This window comes from Arachis stenosperma, chromosome 9, assembly GCF_014773155.1.
Source record: "Arachis stenosperma cultivar V10309 chromosome 9, arast.V10309.gnm1.PFL2, whole genome shotgun sequence".
Classification (NCBI taxonomy): Eukaryota; Viridiplantae; Streptophyta; class Magnoliopsida; order Fabales; family Fabaceae; genus Arachis; species Arachis stenosperma.
Window position 1 is genome coordinate 139,426,880 of NC_080385.1, and position 23,339 is coordinate 139,450,218.

At 35.1% G+C, this 23,339-nt stretch overlaps 2 protein-coding genes across 9 annotated transcripts; one reads left to right on the top strand and one right to left on the bottom strand.

The window, feature by feature from the left end:
- Positions 1 to 5,239: 5,239 nt before the first annotated feature.
- Positions 5,240 to 6,209, bottom strand: LOC130949989 (uncharacterized). Its single transcript, XM_057878566.1, has 2 exons — positions 6,150 to 6,209; positions 5,240 to 5,953 (listed from the first exon to the last, which is right to left on the bottom strand). Exons 1-2 carry the CDS (start codon positions 6,207 to 6,209, stop codon positions 5,240 to 5,242), a joined length of 774 nt encoding a protein of 257 aa, XP_057734549.1.
- A 7,484-nt stretch (positions 6,210 to 13,693) lies between these two features.
- Positions 13,694 to 18,776, top strand: LOC130950504 (myb family transcription factor PHL5-like). 8 transcript variants are annotated; one of them, XR_009073613.1, is made up of 9 exons: positions 13,694 to 14,190; positions 14,954 to 15,058; positions 15,237 to 15,330; positions 15,496 to 15,615; positions 15,900 to 15,966; positions 16,061 to 16,130; positions 16,413 to 17,924; positions 18,113 to 18,374; positions 18,445 to 18,776. XR_009073613.1 is itself a non-coding variant. In XM_057879021.1 (9 exons), the coding sequence occupies exons 2-7, from the start codon at positions 14,999 to 15,001 to the stop codon at positions 16,416 to 16,418; spliced, it is 495 nt and encodes a 164-aa protein (XP_057735004.1). In that variant the 5' UTR covers positions 13,694 to 14,190; positions 14,954 to 14,998; the 3' UTR covers positions 16,419 to 16,531; positions 17,591 to 17,924; positions 18,113 to 18,776. The 8 variants fall into 8 exon arrangements, 7 of the variants coding, with proteins under 7 accessions (XP_057735004.1, XP_057735006.1, XP_057735002.1 ...); XM_057879021.1 differs by having other exon boundaries at positions 15,237 to 15,408; positions 16,413 to 16,531; positions 17,591 to 17,924; positions 18,113 to 18,776; XM_057879023.1 differs by having other exon boundaries at positions 15,237 to 15,408; positions 16,064 to 16,130; positions 16,413 to 16,531; positions 17,591 to 17,924; positions 18,113 to 18,776.
- Positions 18,777 to 23,339: the final 4,563 nt, after the last annotated feature.

Genomic DNA, 23,339 nt, shown 5'->3' on the forward strand with positions numbered 1-23,339 from the left:
CCAGCAAGTGCACTGGGTCGTCCAAGTAATAAACCTTACGTGAGTAAGGGTCGATCCCACGGAGATTGTTAGTATTGAAGCAAGCTATGGTCATCTTGTAAATCTTAGTCAGGCAAACTCACATGTATATGATGATGAACGAAAATAACATAGAAGATAAAGATAGTGATACTTATGTATATCATTGGTGTAGGAGCTTCAGACAAGTGTATGAAGATGCCTTCCCTTCCGTCTCTCTGCTTTCCTACTGCCTTCATCCAATCCTTTCTTACTCCTTTCCATGGCAAACTTGTGTAGGGTCTCACTGTTGTCAGCAGCTACCTCCCATCCGCGCAGTGAAAGCTAATGCACACACTCTGTCACAGTGCTGCCAGTCACCGGTTTGGTTCCCTCCCCTACCGGAATAGAATAACTCTTTTGCGTCTGTCACTAACGCCCAGTAGGTTGCAGGTTTGAAGCACGTCACAGTCATTCAATCATTGAATCCTACTCAGAATACCACAGACAAGGTTAGACCTTCCGGATTCTCTTGAATGCCGCCATCAGTTCTTGCCTATACCACGAAGACTCTGATCTCACGGAATGGCTGGCTCGTTTGTCAGGCGAGCACTCGGTTGTCAGGCGATCAACCATGCATCGTGCAATCAGAAATCCAAGAGATATTCACTAAGCCTCAGATGCTTGTAGAACAAGAATGGTTGTCAATCACCTTGTTCATGGGTGAGAATGGTGATGGGCGTCAATCATCACCTTCATCATATTGAAGAACAAGTGATATCTTGGTAAAAGAACAAGTGGAATTGAATGGAAGAACAATAGTAATTGCATTAATACTCGAGGTACAGCAGAGCTCCACACCTTAATCTATGGTGTGTAGAAACTCCACCGTTGAAAATACATAAGAACAAGGTCTAGGCATGGCCGAATGGCCAGCCTCTCAAAGGTCTAAGAACTAGATGTCCAAAAGCTCCAAAGATCAAAATACAATAGTAAAAGGTCCTACTTATAGAAAACTTAGTACATAGATGAGTAAATGACATAAAAATCCACTTCCGGGCCCACTTGGTGTGTGTTTGGGCTGAGCAATGAAGAAATTTCGTGTAGAGACTCTTCTTGGAGTTAAACGCCAGTTTTAGTGCCAGTTTGGGCGTTTAACTCCCATTTGGGTGCCAGTTCCAGCGTTTAACGCTGGGATTCCTTGAGGTGACTTTGAACGCCGGTTTGGGCCATCAAATCTTGGGCAAAGTATGGACTATTATATATTGCTGGAAAGCCCAGGATGTCTACTTTCCAACGCCGTTGAGAGCGCGCCAATTGGGCTTCTGTAGCTCCAGAAAATCCGCTTCGAGTGCAGGGAGGTCAGAATCCAACAGCATCTGCAGTCCTTTTGAGTCTCTGGATCAGATTTTTGCTCAGGTCCCTCAATTTCAGCCAGAAAATACCTGAAATCACAGAAAAACACACAAACTCATAGTAAAGTCCAGAAAAGTGAATTTTAACTAAAAACTAATAAAAATATGCTAAAAACTAACTAGATCATATCAAAAACATACTAAAAACAATGCCAAAAAGTATACAAATCATCCGCTCATCAGAAATATAATAGTATTAATCCATAGAATAAACAGATCTCCTAACCTTAACAGTGGAGGTTTAGTTGCTCAAGGTTCAGAGAGAAAAACTAGGGTTCTGAAAAGCTGTAAATTCGAAATGCAGTAAGAGATAGGAGAAGAGCCCGAACGGCTGATTCTTTTTCTTTTTATATCTAATCCTAATTAATGTAAAATATATTTTCTAGAACTAAATAATATATTTTTTTATTTGTAAATAAAATAAAGTTTAAATAAAAAAGATAAATAAATCTTCGAAGCATTCAAGTGAAGCGTGGGGACCATGTCTTGATTCAAGGTTGGCACCTAAGTTGGAGATTCCAAGTTAGGCGCCACTGTGGCAGTGAGGCTTGGACGCTGCTCCCTTCATGTGGCGCCTAACTTGGAATTCTAAGCTGAACGCTATTGTGGAGTTTGTGGTTCTGGCGCATAACTTGAGAAATTCCAAGTTAGGTGCCACCTTGATCGTACCAAATAGGAGGAAAGTGTATACTATTTTATATCGTTGGAAAGCTCTAGAATTTAAGTTTCCAATATCGCTAGAATCACGTCAATTGGAGCTCTATAACTCAAGTTATTTTCATTGGAGTGCAAGGAGGTCAGAATTAACAACATCATTCACTTTCTTTTCTTTTTCTACAGAAACTCCATCAAATCCATCCGAATGCTACATGAAATAAACAGAATTACACACAACTCAAAGTAGTATCCATAGTGGCTAAAAGATTTTTAAATCTTGATTAAATTTAACAATTCGAATGCAAATTCACTAGGAAAAGATAGAAAAGATGCTCACGCATCAGCATTCAATGTGATTCCCTTTCTTTTGGGGAAAGAGTGGCTAAAGCCACATATTAATGTGGTGTTGGGTTGGGCCTTGCATTTATTTAGGTCCGGTTCAATTGGTTCGATCCGTTCGGTCTAATTTTGGGCTAAAACTTTTGAAATTAGTGTAAAAAATCATATTTTAATTATTTCTTCCATTATAAATTAAAAATTTTAATTTTATAATATCTTTAAATAATAATTAATTTATTGGTTAATTATTTATAAATTTGCGAATTTTACAAATCCCAAATTCAAGCACGAGGCCTTGCCTTATTGTCTAGAAGATTTGTAGGAGGCTTACGGATGGGAGCAAACCTAGAGAACCGCTCAAAAATAAAGAGTTAAAGAAATATTTGATCAATGAAAGCCAATATTAGAAAACGACCATGAGTAATTTTGAGTTGCTCAGAAAATTGATCAAGCCGCATATATAAACTGCCCAGATAGAGAGAAGCTAGTCGCAGACGTTCTCCTCCAGTGATCAAGCAAGCTAAGAGAAACACCCCATAGCTCATACACTCATACACCGATCCCCAAAATACATATTTATTTAATCAATAAGCTACAAACGCTGGTTTCCTAAGATCTGAAGGAATAGTAGGGACAAACTCACCATTGAGAAAATCACAAAAAAAAAACGAGACTAGTTAGAGTATGAATACTTAACAGTAATCTTCCTCTTGGAATCTTGCATCTCGCCAGCCACCTCTTTTCCCTTGGAGGACCCACGAGTCTTTGTATGCTTATCCTTGGAAGAAGATTTCTTAACAGCTTACCCTTGGACAACTCTTTTGCATATTGGCCAGCATTACTTAAACTCATTTGAAGATGTCTCACAAGCTTAAGTAGATCATAGTCTGGACGAAAAAGAGTGAGATCTACATGACCAAACACCAACAGTTGAAGAAGAACCACAATATCTTCTAAAGTGGGTGGAAACTCACCCCCAAGAAGTAAAAAAACATGTGAGTCAAAGAACACCACCGCTGCCCAAATAAACTCATATTATATCCACTTCATTGAACACCCAAGCCTGCCAAGAAGAAATCAATTAGTTCTTATTCAATATATAGTAACAAAATAAAAAAGTGATAAGAATCAATTATGATAATAGATGGTAGAGAACAACCAACCTGCGGATGTACGGATAGCTTCAGCAACACCAGCAAACTTCAATCTCCTCAGAAAATCACCACTCTCCTTAAACAATATTGTGAATACCCACTTCTACCAAATCTTATTCATGTGAGTAGCTGCTTTAGATTTGAAAGATGTCCATAGAAATTCTTGGCGCTTCAACCAAGAACGAAGTAGAACAACGTCTGCTTGATATGAAGGCTTCTCAATAAATTCACCTAAAACTCTACAATATGATTAATCAAAGCCAAATTTTATAATTTTATCCGTATCTGATAACAAGCCAGAGGAAAGAGGGTCTAGAAAAGGTTTTTTAATGAAAGAAGGATCCACAAAAGTAGCCCTGTTGTTTGATGGTTTAACCTAAGGTCAGGGACAGATTCAGAAAATCCGATGCCACATGCTTGAAGAACATCGTCCATATCATCCATAGTAGAGTCAGTACCCAAACTATTATTAGAGTCCTTTGGGTCACTATCCACTATCTCAACGAGTTTCACAAGAGACTTGACAACAAAAAGAAACAAGTCCTAAAAAGAAGAAGAAGAGCAACAACAAAATAGAGTAAATATCAAGATCACATGAATAATATCAATAATAAAAATACTCAACACCAATAGCAAAATCAAAAGAGTACCAATATCATCACAATTCCAGTAGTAAAAAAATTCAAGAACACCAACTCAAAATATAAAAGAGAAAATTGTAGAATACTCAAGGCAATCTTTGCCCAATTCACAAAGACACATATTGTCAAAAATTTTCAACTATGTATCAACAACTATAATTTCATCATATTATTTACTTGATAAGACCTCTAATTCTTTATAGGGTTATGCTACGTGTACACCAAAATCAGCCACCAAAGTCAGTCACTAGTATAAAATACATGCTGGAATACAAAGACACATTGAAAATAAATTAAACCACACATGTATTTATATACAAATACATCGATGACTGATTTTAGTGGCTAATTTTGGTGTACAAATAGCAGTTTCCTTCTTTACATCCTCGCAATATCATATTTCATTTGGTGAAGTATATGAAAGTATTGCAGGACATTATAAATTTATAGCGTTGAGAGAATACGAATATTGAATACTAGTAAATTATTCTAATTGAAAAAATTTATTATCAAATTACTCATGCTATAAAAAATCTTTCTTAATATTTTTAAATATTTATTTTTTAGTTACAAATGAGTATTACTCATCATTTTTAATTCGAGTAAAAGACAAATAGGTTCTTGACCTTTTTTCTGTGGATATTTTCGTCCTCGAAGAATGGAAAATACATTCATATCCCTGACTTCTGTAAAATGTGGACAAATGAACCTTTCGTTGAATTCACTACGTTTGACCTGACGAAAAACTCTGACGTGGCAAAAGTGGAGCTGACCTGTCCGTTACAAGATGGCATGTGGCTCTGAGCTTTTAGAAATTGGATATATTAGTCCCCAGGAAAGAAAATGACGCCGTTTCACCACCTTGCTCGAATAATCCACTCTCCTTGCCAGGGAAGGTGAAGCTGCCGATGCTGAGCTTTTGTCACCCCACCCATCGTTGCTCTTTAGAAACCACAGCTTCCCAGCCACAGGTGACACAACTAAAACAACATTATTGCTCCTCAAAGCGACAGCGTCAGTGCCAATCAGATCGTCGTTATGCGGTGCCGTCTTCAGCATCCACCTTGAACATCTTTCCCATATTCGATTGCACCACCAATAAGTAATCGTTGTTGACGTAAGCGATGCCATTGAGGCCGCAGAAACTATACCATGCTTCACGGTCCACGCGGTGTTCTGTGAACCTACGGGAGTTAGATAAGATCAAAGCTTCTTCTTTGTCGTTGACTTTCCAGATGAAGTTTTCTGCAGAGTTAGTGATGTAAGCGTTTCCCTTGAAGTCCACCGTGACGTCGTTTGCGATTGCTTCGTCGGAGCCATCGGATTCGCCGTTGCTGGCGGGGGAGAGGAGGGAAAAGAACAGGCGTTGGCCGGAGCGGAGGTCGTAGGCAGTGAGGGCGTTGAAGGGATGGAGAGGTTTGAGCACGTTGAGTACGCCGAGGACACGGTTGTTGCATGAATCGACAGCAAGCCCTAAAACAGTGACATTTTCTGGGAGAGAAGGATCGGAGATTAGAATTTCCACTACGCCGGCATCAGAGACGGTGGAGATTGTGCGGTGGCATAGGGAGCTGACCAGAAAGTGCTGTCCGCTGGAATCCCAAGCGAGGCCTTTGGGGAAGAGGTTGGGTGACTGGAATGTGATTACGTAGCTGTTTTCGGCGAGTGAAGTTGAGATCCCGACGGCGGAGAGAAGGAATAAGAGGATTGTTGTAGTAAGGCACCGGAGACGAGTGGGGACTTCAGAGACCTACGGCGGCCGTGGAGGGCTGCAAAGAGGATTGAAAGGCGGTGAGTGTTTGAGGAGAGAAGCTGAGCTGGCAAGGAAAGTGGATTATTCTAGCAAGATAGTGAAACGGCGTCCTTTTCTTCCCTGGGGACTAATATGTCCAATTTCCAAAAGTTCAGAGCCACGTGTCATCCTGTAATGGACAAGTCAGATCCACCTTTGCCACGTCAGAATTTTTCGTCAGGTCACACACAGTGAATTCAATGGAAGGGTTCATTTATCCACGTTTTACAGAGGTTAGAGACATGAATATATTTTTCATTCTTTGAGGACGAAAATGTCCGCAAAAAAAGGTCAAAGACCTATTTGTCTTTTACTCCAATTTTTTTCTATTGTGTGACGCCATTAAGAACATATATAATTGAGGACATGACATTTAAAGTTACAAGTTGAAGGACATTGTCATAGAACTCCTATAGCTGATTCTAGAATTAACAATCCAATATACATGAGGGTTGAGATAAGTTACATGAGAACAAAAAAAAAGTTACATTCAAATGCAAAGACAAAAAATACAATAACAAGAATTCAGAGTAATAATAATTCAGAGTAACAAGACTTCAGAATAACAAGGTTCAAAATAATAAAAATATGAAAAATACAATAGCAGAAATTCAAATACTAGAATTCCATATAAGAAAATAAGAGTACACCTCATATGACAAAGAAGAACAAAGCTAAAAAAGGTAAAAAAGAAACAGAAAAAGAATCTTACTAACAGAGAAGACAAAACAAATATAAATGTAAGAATGTCTCTTGTCCAAAAAGAAGCTCCTACGTATTAAGGAAGATAAAAGGTCTAATGGTGGTGGTGATAATAGTAGTGGTACTGGAGAAGATAATGCCCTAATAGAGAAAATGATGAATACTCTCCCCTCTTTTGTTTTTAGTGCTTCTCTTTCTCTTTTAAGCTCTCTCCAAACCCAAGCCAGGTACCTAAAATTTAAAACGAATCAAAATTAAAAGGTAAGAGTTTTTTCCTTTATATTTTTAATAATAATAATAATAATAATAACTCAAATCATATCATCTTTTTTTAATTCAAAAATAATAATAATATGTATATATCTATATACAACTTTTAAAAATAAATAAATAAATACATACAAATATATTGTGAATCTATTTGTTTATTTTTTTTATTTATTTTTCTATTAACATTTAAAATTTTTACAAAATAGCATTTTTTTATGAATACATAATAATATTCAAATCATATAAACATATTTATATTTTAATATCATAATATATATAAATATGCATATAATTATAATAAAAAATAAATAAAAGAGGAGAGATTTGATTATTTAGAGTAATATGTTAAAAACTTATTATTATTGTTATTATTTTATAATATATATATATATATATAATAAATTTAATAGTTCTATGAAGTACAAAAAATTTAATGCAATATAAAGGAACACTGTACTCAAAGACTATAATTGTATACCAAAAATATAAATTTTTTGTATATAAATAATTTTAAAATAATTTAAAAATATGATAAAAAAAAGTCAAGTTTCTTTTATAGGTATTGAGTAAAAGGATAAAACGCAAAAGAACACATGAGGAGTTAAATTTTTTTCAGTAGAAACTAAATTGGTGGAAGTGGATTGATTGAATTTGGAACGTAGAAAGTGTCGTCTAATTAAAAAGAAATCAAACTAGATATCCCTTCACTAATATCATATATTCTGAAAACCTTTTTTACTCAGACAATTTCTTGCTACTATACCGATACCTAGGATAGAACTTTAACTTAATTTGTGGGAATCAACTTTTTCTATTTTTAGTTAAAAAAAGACTCCAAATAATAGAAATACTTAAAAATATTTTTCGTCAACTATCTTATTTAGTAATAAGCCTTGAGATAAAAAGAGTAGGTTAAACATCACATTATAATCATTGGACAATGTACTCCCTCCTCAAAATAGCTTTACAATATAAAAGGACTTCAACTCACCTTTCTTCTGAGAATTTTTTTTAAATTGGGAAGCTCATATCCATCTTTTTCTCTCTCCTTCTTTCAATTGTTCTTTATTTTATTCATCAACTTCATACATATATAAATTAGTATTTGGATGTTCTACTAAAATATCCGACATCAAAATTTGTCCACTCTAAAAAATTTATTCATCCTCTTATAATATTAATAAAGATCTCAACACTTATTTTTCACCTCTATTTCTTATCATTAATTTTTGTGTTGTTTATTTATCATTAATAAAAATATATTTTTTATAAATTTATTTACCTTTAATCGCTCATTTTAATTTTTCTTCACTTAATCTATTTTTACAAAATTACACTCGAATCAGTTTAGCAAGGCAATCATGTTTCATCCTAATTTTCTGCGATCGAGAAAGAAACATTAGGAAAAATGGTATTCTTAGATATGAAATAAATTTGACTATTCTCTATTCTAGTCCCTTATTAATCAAAATTTGTTTGTCCCTCTCTCACACACTAGATTTTATAAAGTTGATTAAAGCTTAACTAAAACTAAAAAAATCTCGTCATAATTTGATGAACTCCCTTTAAAAAGATGTTCAACTATTTCGCTCAAGGTATCCTAGAGGCATAATAACAATAATATTGGAGGACCCACGTCACATGGATTCACGTGCCATAGTTCCTAATCCTTGATTATTACTATTATTATTATTTAATTCCGATGGTGTTAGCAAGTTGGCTACAACATTCCAAAGGTGAAGTCACAATTTTATTGATGGGGCCCTCCTTTTAATCCAATAATTACTCTCACCCCCTCCATTAGAAAATCCTTTCCCAATTTAAAACAAATGAACATTGTCCTTTTGCTTCTATCTGCCTTTCCATGTGTAAGCATAACACCATTTTCAATCTTTTGAGACTGTGGAGAAGGCAATCAATATAAGATTGCATTTAAAGAAATCCACTAAGTTGCATTAATGAAATGTCGACCACCCATAATGTTAAAAAACCTTTTTATATAAAAGTGAAGAGAGAATTGAATTTAGACTTGATGTATGGTGGTGGGGTAAATTAGAACATCACCTAAGGAAAAATCCCGGAAAATATTGGCTTTACTTTGAAGTTGTAGCCCTAGCTTTAGTTTTGATTCTGTTTATGGAACACACGTCATCTTCTATATTTTCAGAGACAATGAAATGCAGTTTAACCTAATTATATTTTTCTAACAGCCAATTACACTTAAATAGGATCTACATATATTACAATTGCTATAGTAGAAGATGTATTATTCGTTGAAGTTATACTATCGGCTTTATATTATTAGATAGAATTTTCAATCGCATCAACAATGTCATATCCATTGGGGTGCTTATAAATCAGCAAATGACTAGTTGTCGTATTCAAACATAAATATTTTAATTGCGAAAAGAAATAATGGGTGTCAACAAAATTAAAAGGAAACCCTTCAATTGATATGGCATGCACAACATACATTAATCAAACTTCACTAATAACATATTGCTGCTTCATTATGCTCAACACTTTTTCATATGGTGATTGACGACAATATGGACCGTTGGCTTCTCTTCTATGCTAATTAACAAAAAGCTAAAATCCAAGTAAAAATTTGATTCTATTAGCTTCGCTTTCTTTTATCACTACAAAAAATAAGGAACTTAGCCACAGAAAAAATTGTAACTAAATTCTAAAATAACGATAGCAACAATATATTGGCTAGAAAAAAATATTGGTGGTTAATCGGAGAATTGCATTTTCAATTTGTCACAATTTTGGAGTTATTAGCCACAGTTTTAAACATCGTGAAGACCTTCGAAGAGCTACGATTTGTATATCATTACTCACGCGTAATATCATAGCTAAATAAGAATAATCAAATCAAAAAATATAATCACTACTAGAAAACTATTTATTACAGACGGATATCTCTGACAGGTTTTATCCCACAGAAATACAGACAGCTTTTGCAAGAGAATTTTCGTCGGAAACAAAAAAAAAATGAATTAACATAAATTACAGACGGAAAAGAGAATCTGTCAAAAAAATTAGCTTTTTTTCGTGGAAAATGATTACCGACGAAAAATTTGTCTGTATTTAAATGAACAAAAATGCCGTGTTTTGTTAAATTAGGTTAAATTACACAGTTGGTCCCTATACTTTCAGTGAAATTGTAAATTAGTCCTTACACTTTAAAAGTTTATAATTGGGTCCCTAAAGAGAATTAAAATTTGCAATTTAGTCCTCGCCGTTCAAAAAGTGTTTGATTTAACAGAATATTCTCAGAATATTCTGTATTTTGATCATGTGAGCTGCACATGTTGACAATAGGGACCAATTTGCAATTTTAGTGAAAGTATGAGGATCAACTGTATAATTTAATCATTTGAAGTGACCAAAAATTCCCTAGGCTATCTGAACTTACCCCGTCCCTCCCCAACTCTCTCACTCTCACTTTCTCACTTTCTCACTTTCTAAAACGACACCGAACCCTATCGCTCTCTATCTGTCACCTCGGTTCACCGTCGCTACGCCGGATCCACCGCATTTGTGCTCACAAGTCGAGTCTTGCCTCCTTCCTCCATCTCGCCTCTTTCATCCGACAACTTTTTCTTCTCTTCCAATCCCAATACTAAACACCGACGATAAATGAAAGAGAACAATTCCAATCCCAAGCATGCTCAAAGCGAACAATTTAATGTCTAAAAAAAATAGTAACAAATCAACACAAAAATAACAACTCAATTTAATAGTGAATCCGACGCGGTGACGGAGGCGAATGATGCGTGAGCATCTTTCCTACCTTTTTCTAGTGAATTTGCATTTAATTTGTAGAGTTTAATCAATAATTAATTATCTTTTAGCCACTATGGATGCTACTTTGAGTTGTGTGCAATTATGTTTATTTTAGGTAGTATTCGGATGGATTTGATGGAGTTTTCACAGTAAAAGAGAAGAAGGCGAATGATGTTGTCAACCCTGACCTCTCTGCACTCAAACCTGAATAACTCGAGTTACAGAGGTCTAATTGACGCGATTCTAGTGACGTTGGAAAGCTAACTTCTTGAGCTTTTTAATGATGTATAATAGTCCATACTTCTTTTCCATCAATTCTGCCAAGGCTGCGCCTAACTTGAGATTAGGCGTGGGCTGGTGGACGAAATTGTGATTCATCATTCTTAATATATTATTCTATCTTTTGAGCTTTGGCATGTACCCTTAGGGCACTGTTTATTTTCTTCACAACTCCGTTCAACTAACCAGCAAGTGTACTGGGTCGTCCAAGTAATACCTTACGTGAGTAAGGGTCGAATCCACAGAGATTGTTGGTATGAAGCAAGCTATGGTCACCTTGCAAATCTCAGTTAGGCAGATTAAAAAGTAATTGTGATTATCATTAAATAAAAAGGAAAAATAAAAGGGATAGAAATACTTATGCAGATTCATTGGTAGGAATTTCAGATAAGTGGAATGGAGGTGCTGTAGAGCTCTCGGACGCCTGCCTTCCTATTCCTTCTACTCAATCCTTCTTACTCCTTTCCATGGCAAGCTTTGTATAGGGGTTCACTATCAGCTGTGGCTACTTTCATTCCTCTCGGGGAAATAACCTGTGCGGCTGTCACTCGCACAGCTAACCAGTCTGGAGGCATCACCCATGGTTGATAGCTACATCCCATCCTCGCAGTGAAAGCTAATGCACGCACTCTGTCACGGTACGGCCAATCACCGGTTGGTTCCCGCTCCTACTGGAATAGAATCCCTCTTTTGCGTTTGTCACTAACGCCCAGCAGGTTAAAGTTTGAAGCACGTCACTGTCATTCATGAACGGAATCCTACTCGGAATACCACAGACAAGGTGAGACTTTCCGGATTCCCAGGATCCTACTCGAAACACCACAGACAAGGTTGGACTTTCCGGATCCAGATAAATGCCGCCATCCATCTAGCTTATACCACGAAGATTCTGTTGGGGAATCTAAGAGATACACATTCAAGCTTCTTTGCATGTAGAACGGAAGTGGTTGTCAATCACGCGCGTTCATAAGTGAGAATAATGATGAGGGTTATTAACTCATCACATTCATCATGTTCTTGGATACGAATGAATATCTTGGAATAAGAATAAAAGAGGAATTGAATAAAAGAAAATAGAACTTCATTAATCTTTGAGGTACAGCAGAGCTCCACACCCTTAATCTATGGTGTGCAGAAACTCCACCGTTAAAAATACATAAGCAAGAGGTCCAGGCATGGCCGAATGGCCAGCCCCCTAAACGTGATCACAGGATAGAAAATACAATCCAGGATGTCTAATACAATAGTAAGAGGTCCTATATATACTAGACTAGCTACTAGGGTTTACATGAGTAAGTTATTGATGCATAAATCCACTTCCGGGGCCCACTTGGTGTGTGTTTGGGCTGAGCTTGATTAATCCACGAGCTAAGGCATTTCTTGGCGTTGAACTTTGAGTTATGACGTGTTTTGGGCGTTCAACTCCGGATCATGACGTTTTTCTGGCATTTAACTCCAGACAGCAGCGTGTACTTGGCGTTTAACGCCAAGTTACGTCGTCATTCTTCGATTAAAGTATGGACTATTATATATTGCTGGAAAGCCCTGGATGTCTACTTTTCAACGCCGTTGAGAGCGCGCCATTTGGAGTTCTGTAGCTCCAGAAAATCCATTTCGAGTGCAGGGAGGTCAGAATCCAACATCAGCAGTCCTTTTGTCAGCCTTTTTCAGAGTTTTGCTCAAATCCCTCAATTTCAGTCAGAATTTACCTGAAATCACAGAAAAACACACAAACTCATAGTAAAGTCCAGAAATGTGAATTTAACATAAAAACTAATGAAAACATCCCTAAAAGTAGCTTAAACTTACTAAAAACTATATAAAAACAATGCCAAAAAGCGTATAAATTATCCGCTCATCATGGGCTATTAAGGAATCAAGTGGTCCCCAACTCTCCAAGAAGCAAGCACGCACTCCTATTAATTATGATTTAAATTTTATTTTATTTAAAAATAAGAAAATATATTATTTAGTTTTAGGAAATATATATTTTACGTGATATATAATCCTCTTATATTTGGATAATTAGGGTTTTTGTGGCATATAACTAGAATTGAACTTCACTCTCTAATTGGAATTAAGTGACCAAGGAATTGGCGGTTAATGAATTTTAGAGGAGACTAAAAAGGTCTAAGGAATCAGGGTTTAGTCACATATAGTTTGCTATGAATTAAACCTTGCATGAGAGACAGAGAGCGTTGGGGTTGGGGTGCCATTTTGAAAAGTGAGAAAGTGAGAGTGAGAGAGCTGGGGAGGGGTAGGGTGGATTCAGATAGTCTGGGAAATTTTTTGTCATTTTCAAATGGTTAAATTACACAGTTGGTCCCCATACTTTGACTAAAGTTGCAAATTGGTCCCTATTGCAAACATGTGCAGCTCACGTGTTCAAAATACAGAATATTCTGAGAATATTCTGTAAATCAAACACTTTTTGAACGGCGGGGACTAAATTGCAAATTTTAATTCTCTTTAGGGACCCAATTATAAACTTTTAAAGTGTAAGGACTAATTTGTAATTTTACTGAAAGTGTAGGGACCAACTGTGTAATTTAACCGTTAAATTATTACAGACAAAAATTCTGTTTGTAATTTAAAATATTCCGTCATAAATATTAAAATAAAGATTTGACGTTACGAGCTCCTCCTCATCTTACATATCTCTTCCCCGCGCCTCCACACCCATTCCCTTCAAATGCTCTATCAGCAGCGCCTCTCAGCCTTACACCGCGTCGCACCTTTTGTCGCCGTCACACCGAACCACAATTGTATTGAACTTCCATCGCCCCGAAACTCCATCACACCCCTTCCCGGCTCTTCTCTGTGTGTTGCTCGCATCGACCCCTTTTGAACCCGAATGTGCATTTTTCCCGTCACAGTCTTCATCGCCTCCGTCCTCATCCTCTTCACCTTCTCCTGCGTTCACTCTTTCTACCTTCCCGGTGTTGCCCCTTGAGATTTTTAAACCATACGTCTTCCATTTCTCTATCTCTTTCAGAGATTTGCGCTGTTCTTTTTCTTATTCGAATTTATGCGCTACTTATTTTATTAATTTCTCGATCAAAGCTGTTCTCACAGAAATTACTAGTGCATTTCTCGCTCATGTGTTGCTTAGTTGATGTGTTTCTCTCTTCGATCTCACCTCAGCCGTGCAGGTAACCCTAATCTTCTTTCTCTTTTATTGCTATTTTCTTGTTGTAGTTCCTACGTTCTATTTTCTTTCATTCACTTCCATCGCTAATAAGACATAATGATTAGTTCCTATGTTTTGTTTCTCTCTTCATTACTTCATTCGGTTTTAAATTGCAACAATTTCCACTACAATGCCGATGCGATATACATTACGATTTTAAATCTTTTGGAATACTTTATCTCCACTGAATATTCTAATTTGATTCATTAATATGATTTTTGTTATTATTTGGTTTATGTTGATAGATTGCATTTGGTTTTTCATGTTTCCTTTGTTTTCTTTCGTTCTTGTACTGAGATTCCACCGAATGAATGCAGCTTAGGTTTTTGCGATTGATTATTTTTGTTTAATTTAGTTAATGATATTGCAGAGCTTTGAAAAATCTTCGGTGTTGGAGAGTATTGTCGAAAAGGAATTTTTGCCTCGTGGATCTGGAAACTTCATTCTGTTGTGTACATTGAATTTGATTAAATTTGAAAAAAGAAAATATGAATTGAATGTAACATAAGTTAATCCATACATATTTTCTAAGTATGTTTGAATTATATTTAATAATATGGGAAAAGAAAGTTATTTTAGTAAGCTTTAGATTATAAGGTGTTTTCATGAACAAGTTAATAAATTACAAGGCACACAGTTATGTATGCCTTTATGATTGATTGATGCTAATTTCTGCTCCATGATATGAATTTGTTAATAGTAAACTATTTTATATATAATTGCAGGTATCATAACTCGGCGTCCTCTTATTTTGCAAGTTCATAAGATTGATGAAGGGAGGGAGTATGCAAAGTTTATGCATCTTTCAAGGAAGAAGTTTACTGGTTTTGGTAATTCTACAACATGAACTATTTTTTCCCTTTTCAATAATCACTATCTTTTTTTTCTTTTTTTTTCCCTGTCATGTATATATTGTACTTACTTATCTGATTAATGTTGCTTATGATTATTTTGTAATTAAGTGATAACTAGCTCTAATAATAATAACAACCAAAAATTCTCAAACAGGTGAGCTTCAATTCTTATCAAGATAGGTCTCCAACACCTTTTTCGGGAGGAAGTGTATCAGGAAACTCTACTTCTAATGGAGTAACCATATCGAGTAAGACACGTATATGGTGGACTCAGGCTCTTCATAAAAAGTTTGTTGAATGTGTAAATTGCCATGGTGGTGCTGATAGTATGTTAACTTGCTAGATTTTTATCAATTTTAAGTAATCTACAGATGATGATCATGATGAATTGATGAATTTTCTATTGGATGCAGAGGTAACACCAAAGGCTGTATTGAAGATGATGGACTCAGATGGATTAACAATCTTTCATGTCAAAAGCCATTTGCAGAAATATAGAATTGCTAAGTACATGCTTGACCCAATTTATAATGGTATATTTATCTTTTACCTTTATTAATTATTGTTCACTTTTTTCTTTTATGTTTCTGTATTTTGTAGTTTCAAGTATAAGAAGTCACAATACAGAAAAAAAATCATGAGAATCTATAGTATATTTATCGTTATTCATATCTTCAAAGCAAAATAGTAGAATAGTAGAATTTTATTCCCAGACTTAGGCTTTGGATGAAAAATGAGACTATGTAACACTTCTCATCTTCAAATTATATGATGCTCACTCCAAATACTTAGTTAAAAAAATATTTTCCTATTTTAGGGAAATCTGACAAAAGAATCCACATAAAGAATCTTCAACATCAATATATTCCTCTTGATATAAAGAGGTAATGCTGCATCATTTTACCTAAAGTCCAAATAAAATGGTTAAGCTGAGATATATAAATGATTATATTTTTAAAAAGCTTCCTAAATTTGCAGTAGAATTCAAATTAGGGAAGCACTTCAACAACAATTAGATGCTCAAAAGCTTCTTCATAAACAACTAGAGGTATATATATCACTATTTTTATTCTTTCTATTTCACTCTTAATTAATTATTTTTATGTTTCAAGAATATTGAATCTTTTAATTAATCATTATATATATATATAACTGTGAATGTTGGTTTTGACTTTGATGAGTTTTGAAGTGCAGCATACGCGTTAATCAAACCACACAGACACAATAAAACCCTACTGATGCCTTCAAATTAAAGCCTTTTAATCTCCTCTATTTCTTTTAATTGTTTTTCATAACACCAATTAAATATATCTATGACCCTACACTGTAGGAGTAATTGGCGGCGAGATTTCGGATTAGGAAGCATCTTGAAAGGAACAGAACAAAACAGAAAAAGTAAAGGAAGCAATCTGTTGAGATGAACAGAGAGGACAAGGACTCCAAGTTTAGGTTGATTTCCCTAATTATCTCTCTGCGATTCAGATTTTCACCAACAACACTTTCAAGTATATATATACATTCTTTATGAAAATTGAAATAGACTCTTGATTTGTTTCACCAGCAACTACTTTATTCTCCACTATTTTATTTTTCACGTATTAAGAACAAAGAACTCCCTTATTCCGTTTTTATCACTTTCCCACATTCTCTTCTTTCTTCATACTTCTCTTTGTAAGTATCTTCTCTTCTCTTTCTTGTTCACTTTTACTTACTTATTCATCTCTGCATGTCAAAAGTGAAAGCAAGAACCTTTGATCTGAAATGCTTTTCTTTTCTATTCATCATTTAGTTGCTTCAAATGTATATGCATAAAATCTTTTTAATAATGATTTATTTGTAGTTTCATTTTCGTTCTTGAGCTAAAAATGGTGCTAGAAGCCTAAAAGGGTTCTTGAGCTGAAGATGATTAATCAATCTGGTGCTGAATGCTGATGTGTGATGTTTCCATTTTGAATGTGTTGGTTTATGTCTTTTTATTGTTTGGTTTATTAGATTCTCAAGTGAAGAGGGATGAAAATTTTTTTGTGGGTTTATTCCATTAGATTACTATGAGAAGTTGAAATCTTTGAACTTTGGAGGGTTTTCTTGACTGTTGAATGATTGCAAGCCATGAAAACTAGGAGTGTTTTGAGTGACGAGAAGGGTAAAGGAAAGCAAACTGTGATGGTTACTTATTTACTACATTGTTCTGCTAATGTGAATGATAAGTTTAAATTATTTCTTATCATATAGTTTAAATTATAAATTTTAAATCTTAAATTTTAAATACTCCAAAAGTTGAAAATTATAAAAATAATTTTACAAATAAGAAATTTGACAAATATTAGCTAATTAATTAAATATGATGATCTATATTTATATTTATTTTGATGGAGTTCTACAGTTTCTTTTCATGCAAGTAGATGGTGTTGCTCTATCTCAAAGCTTGTTTATGTGCATATTCTTGTTAGCAACTCTTTCTCTATCTATATTATCACCTTGTTTGTGTGTTGTTATCATAATGGGAAGGCAACCATGATTTGATAAAGTTGGGTTGAAGAAGGGGCCATGGACAGCAGAAGAGGACAAGAAGTTGATCAACTTCATCCTCAACAATGGCCAATGTTGTTGAAGAGCTATTCCTAAATTTGCAAGTTCCCTTCTTATCATGTCCACCACATTTAATATTAATGTAGGAATTTGGATATGATGAAACAGGAAAATAACTTTGATGTAAGCTTGTTAAAGTGTGGTAAAAGTTGTAGGTTTTGGTGGACAATCTCAGGCCATACGTGAAAAGATGCCTTCTATTAAAATATGAAGAAAAAATGGTCATTGACCTCCATGTTCAATTAGGCAATAGGTGCTTCTTTCTATCTCCAAAGACAAATTATAGACAAAGTCTTTGTTTATGATTGTAGTTCTTTAAAGTTGAATGCATACGTTAATGATTAATAATAAAGAAAGCAAAATTTATGATAAGATGTAACTTTCAAGTGGCTTTAAAGTCATTATTCCTTTTCAATAATAAATAGTATTGTTGTTTGGTAGGTGGTCTAAGATTACGTCACATTTGCCTGGAAGAACTGATAATGAGATCAAGAATCATTGGAACACCCACATCAAGAAAAAGCTCAAGAAATTAAGAATTGATCCTGTCACATACAAGCCATTCTCTAATAACACCACTGACTAAAATCATATCAAACCAGAACAACCACCACTTCAAGAGCAAGAGCAAGAGCAAGAACAAGATCATCATGAGTCTTCCATACTTGTTGAACCTGAAATTGAGGAGGCGGAGAAGCCTGAGGTAGAGGATCAATTCATGACCCCACTGTTTGAATCAATGGACACAATAATGATCAATGATTTTTGTACAGATGAAGTTCCAATTTTAGAACTTGATGAGATCCTTGCTTTATTTGCTGGTAATGCTTCTACTTCATCAACAGCAATAACCACTTCTTCACATAAACAAGCTTTGAGATAGAGCAGCACCACCTACTTAATTAAATAAGAATTGATGAAGACTATGATGATGATGGGGATGAAGATGACACTAGGACTATAGCTGATAAATTTAGTATGATTGAACAATACACTGGGTTCATGTTTTGAATTATAGTTGATGTATCAAATACTTTGTTGATGTATGGTTGTTACTTATTATTATAGTTGATGTATCAATACACTTTGTTTATGTTTTGAATTATACTGACTTGCTTGTTTATAGTATTTTTCTTTTAGTTTGACAATATGATGAACTTGTTTAAATTTATATTTATTTTGCATGAAATCAGGTTTATTTTGCAATGAAAAAATCTTTAAAAAATTCCGTTTTTCCTTACTAACGGATTTACATACGGATTTTCTGTCTGTATTTAGAGTTGGAAATGCATTTCCAGGCTCTAATTACCGACGGAAAATCTGTCGAAAAATAAGACGGTTTAAGCAAAATTGAAGTGACGATTACCAAGAGAAAATCTGTGGGTAACAAAAAAAATCCGTCGGTAAATTATCGACAGAAAATCTGTCGAAAAATCTGACGATTTTTTAGCAAAAAGAGGGACCATTATCGAGGAAAATTCTATCGGTAACAGAAAAAATCTGTCGGTAAATTACCAATGAAAAAATTCGTCGATAAGTAATTTCCGATGAGGCTTTTACAGAGAGACAAAATACGTCGATAACCAAAAATCCATCGATAAAAGAGACCAAATCTGTCTGTAAATCTATTTGTAATAAGCAATTTTCTAGTTGTGAATTCTACCACACTTCATCACTTCATCCGTAGCTAATTTGTGTAGGCTGGAGTTTTCAATCACAAGTTTATCCGTGGCTAATGTCAGATTATTTAATCACACTATTTTCATGGCTAACTCACACTCTTTTTCATATACCATTTGTGGCTAATTTGTATTAATTTGCTATATTTTTTCTGAATTTATAGCCTTTATTTTAGTTTGGTCGTAGCTAATTGAACAATTTTATTAAATTAAAATTATTTTTATATATAACATTAATAACAAAAATTAAACTTTTTAAATATATAATATTTAATATTTTTCAATAATAATAATAATAATAATAATAAGACAAAAACTTGTATATAATAAAAAATAACAAAAATTCTATCATAAATAAGAAAAATTATCATCTTCTAAAGTAAATATATTTAAAATTTCAACTACTACTTATTAAATATACTAACTAAATGTCTGGTATATCACCAGACAGACTAAGCACTTCATCATCATATTTTGATAACAAAAATTTATGCAGAGCTGCCAACTGAATTTTAGTTTTTTCATATCCATCTAGCTTTTTTTTAAAGTTTCAACTTGCTTCTCTAGATTTATCACATGTTGCTAAGATACGTTGCTGGAGACTCTACCAGTTGTATACCAAAAAATACGTTTAGACTTGCCAAAATTTACTGGACATACAACACTACTCTTACATTTTCAGCACCAAAGACCTTTCCAATTACATCGTTCGGATGAGCTAACACTTTCGAAGGAACTCCTTCAGCAACAGCACATTCTTGATCTTCAGAAAAATGCTCTAATATTTGCTCCTATACAAGAAAAAAAATTAGATTAGTGTATACAAGATTTTAATTTATAAAATTAAATTACACATTAACCTAAAAGAAATAACATAATACACATATGGCTAAATTGTGCCCACCATTTACATAATTTCTATTCTTCTTCACTAGAATTGACAGAATAACTTCAATCCAACATACTAGCCTAATTTTTTTTCTATCATGATACAATTGCATTGTCAACACTTATTTTAGAATAACCATATATATAATAGAAAAAAAATTAAAATACTATTTCACTTGCTCTTTTGGCATTGTTTTTACTACTACCAGCATGTGATACTTAAAGCTTCTTTCGATTTTTTTTATTTTGCAAGTATTATTTTTAAAATTTATAAATATAAAAATAAAGGTAATATTGTTATAAACATAACAAGAATAAAAGATAACAGTAATAAAACAAAAAAATAATATAAGAGTACTACTAAAAGAAAAACTAAGTTATTATCTTTGTCTTAAGATTTGTGTAGTGATGCACAGAAGTCTCTAATTCAATGGGAGGTATATCTGAATCAATCTTAGTTGTTAAAATATTTTCTTTTGTTTTATTAGGATAAAAATAAATATTTCGTAACGAATATTTGTAGGCTTTCCATTGATCACCTAATATTCTTAGTGCCTATTTAATGCTAAGCATAATTAAACTCCAAATTTTTGGACTAGTTCCTACAAGAACAGTGGTTCATAATGAAAAGAATGAACTAGTTCCTACAAGAACAGTTACAGGGTGGCGCATGTGTATTGACTACAGAAGGCTCAATACAGTCACCAGAAAGGATCATTTTCCTTTACCATTCATAGACCAGATGCTAGAGAGACTAGCAGGTCATGAATACTACTGCTTTTTGGACGGCTACTCAGGTTACAACCAAATTGCAGTAGATCCTTAGGACCAAGAGAAAACAGCATTTACATGTCCTTCTGGAGTATTTGCCTACAGAAGGATGTCTTTTGGTCTGTGCAATGCACCTGCAACCTTTCAGAGGTGCATGCTCTCTATCTTCTCAGATATGGTAGAGAAATTTCTGGAAGTCTTCATGGATGACTTTTCAGTATTTGGAGACTCATTCAACTCCTGCCTTAACCATCTAGCACTTGTTCTGAAAAGATGCCAAGAGACCAACCTAGTTTTAAACTGGGAAAAATGTCACTTTATGGTGACTGAAGGAATTGTCTCTGGGCATAAAATTTCAAACAAAGGAATAGAGGTGGATCAAGCTAAAGTTGAAGTAATTGAAAAATTACCACCACCTACCAATGTTAAGGCAATCAGAAGCTTTCTGGGGCATGCAGGATTCTACAGAAGGTTTATAAAGGATTTTTCAAAAATTGCCAAACTTCTGAGTAATCTGCTAGCTGCTGACACTCCATTTATTATTGATAATGAGTGTCTGCAGGCGTTTGAAACTCTGAAAGCTAAGCTGGTCACAGCACCAGTCATCTCTGCACCAGACTGGACATTACCATTTGAACTAATGTGTGATGCCAGTGACCATGCCATTGGTGCAGTACTGGGACAAAGGCATGGTAAGCTTCTGCACGTCATTTATTATGGCAGCCGTATTCTAAATGATGCACAGAAGAACTACACAACCACAGAAAAGGAGTTACTTGCAGTGGTTTATGCCATTGATAAGTTCAGATCTTATTTAGTAGGATCAAAAGTGATTGTGTACACTGACCATGCTGCTCTTAAATATCTACTCACAAAGCAGGATTCAAAACCCAGGCTCATAAGATGGGTGTTGCTTCTACAAGAGTTTGATATAGAAATAAGAGACAGAAAAGGAACAGAGAATCAAGTGGCTGATCACCTGTCCCGGATAGAACCAGTAGCAGGAGCATCCCTCCCTCCTACTGAGATCTCTAAAACCTTTCCGGATGAGAAATTGTTTGCTATTCAGGAAGCTCCGTGGCTTGCAGACAGTGCAAACTATAAGACTCAAGGTTCTCCTTCTGTAACCATAGAGAGGAAGCATGAAGAGCTTCTCTCAAAACAGAGTCAAACAGAGCCCCCACAGTCAAACTCTAAGTTTGGTGTTGGGAGGCCACCACCAACTTCTAAGTTTGGTGTTGAACCCCCACATTCAAACTCTAAGTTTGGTGTTGGGAGGTTCCAACATTGCTCTGAACATCTGTGAGGCTCCATGAGAGCCCACTGTCAAGCTACTGACATTAAAGAAGCGCTTGTTGGGAGGCAACCCAATGTTATATTTATTATTTTCCTTTGTTATTTTATGTTTTCTATAGGTTGATGATCATGGGAAGTCACAAATTCAATTGAAAAAGCAGAAACAGAATGAAAAATAGAAAGAAAAACAGCACACTCTGGAGGAAAACCTTGCTGGCGTTTAAACGCCAGTAAGGGCAGCAAATGGGCGTTTAACGCCCAGTCTGGCACCATTCTGGGCGTTTAACGCCAGAAAGGGGCACCAGACTGGCGTTAAACGCCAGGAATGGGCACCAAGCTGGCGTTAAACGCCAGAAATGGGCACCAGCCCGGCGTTTAACGCCAGGATTGGTAGTAGGAGCATTTTTGCTCGCCACTTGGTGCAGGGATGAATTATCCTTGACACCTCAGGATCTGTGGACCCCACAGGATCCCCACCTCCCCCACCACTCTCTCTCTTCTTTCTTCTTTTGCTCGAGGACGAGCAAACCTTCTAAGTTTGGTGTGGTAAAAGCATTGCTTTTTGTTTCTCCATAACCATTTTTGGCACCTAAGGCCGGAGAAACCTCTAGAAAGAGGAAAGGGAAGGCAAAAGCTTCCACCTCAGAGCCATGGGAGATGGAGAGATTCATCTTAAGGGATGCACTTTCCTCCACAAAACTATTGGGAGCAAATCAACACCTCCCTAGGAGAATTGAGTTCCATCATGGGACAACTAAGGGTGGAGCACCAAGAACATTTCATCCTCCTCCATGAAATTAAAGAAGATCATAGAATCATGAGAGAGGAGCAACAAAGGCAAGGAAGAGACATTGAGGAGCTCAAGCACTCCATAAGATCTTCAAGAGGAAGAACAAGCCGCCATCACTAAGGTGGACCCGTTCTTTAATCTCCTTGTTCTTTATTTTCTATTTTTCGAATTTTTATGCTTATGTTTATCTATGTTTGTGTCTTATTACATGATCATTAGTATCTTAGTGTCTATGCCTTAAAGC

Excerpts from the sequence above, each read along its gene's own strand:
- LOC130949989 (XM_057878566.1), bottom strand. The coding sequence starts at position 6,209 with ATGAACCCTTCCATTGAATTCACTGTGTGTGACCTGACGAAAAATTCT. Across the intron at positions 5,954-6,149 it reads AAAATTCTGACGTGGCAAAG|GTCTCTGAAGTCCCCACTCG; the intron begins GTGGATCTGACT and ends CGGCCGCCGTAG.
- LOC130950504 (XM_057879019.1), top strand. The coding sequence starts at position 14,999 with ATGAAGGGAGGGAGTATGCAAAGTTTATGCATCTTTCAAGGAAGAAGT. Across the intron at positions 15,409-15,495 it reads TTGCCATGGTGGTGCTGATA|AGGTAACACCAAAGGCTGTA; the intron begins GTATGTTAACTT and ends TATTGGATGCAG. Across the intron at positions 15,616-15,899 it reads GCTTGACCCAATTTATAATG|GGAAATCTGACAAAAGAATC; the intron begins GTATATTTATCT and ends TTCCTATTTTAG.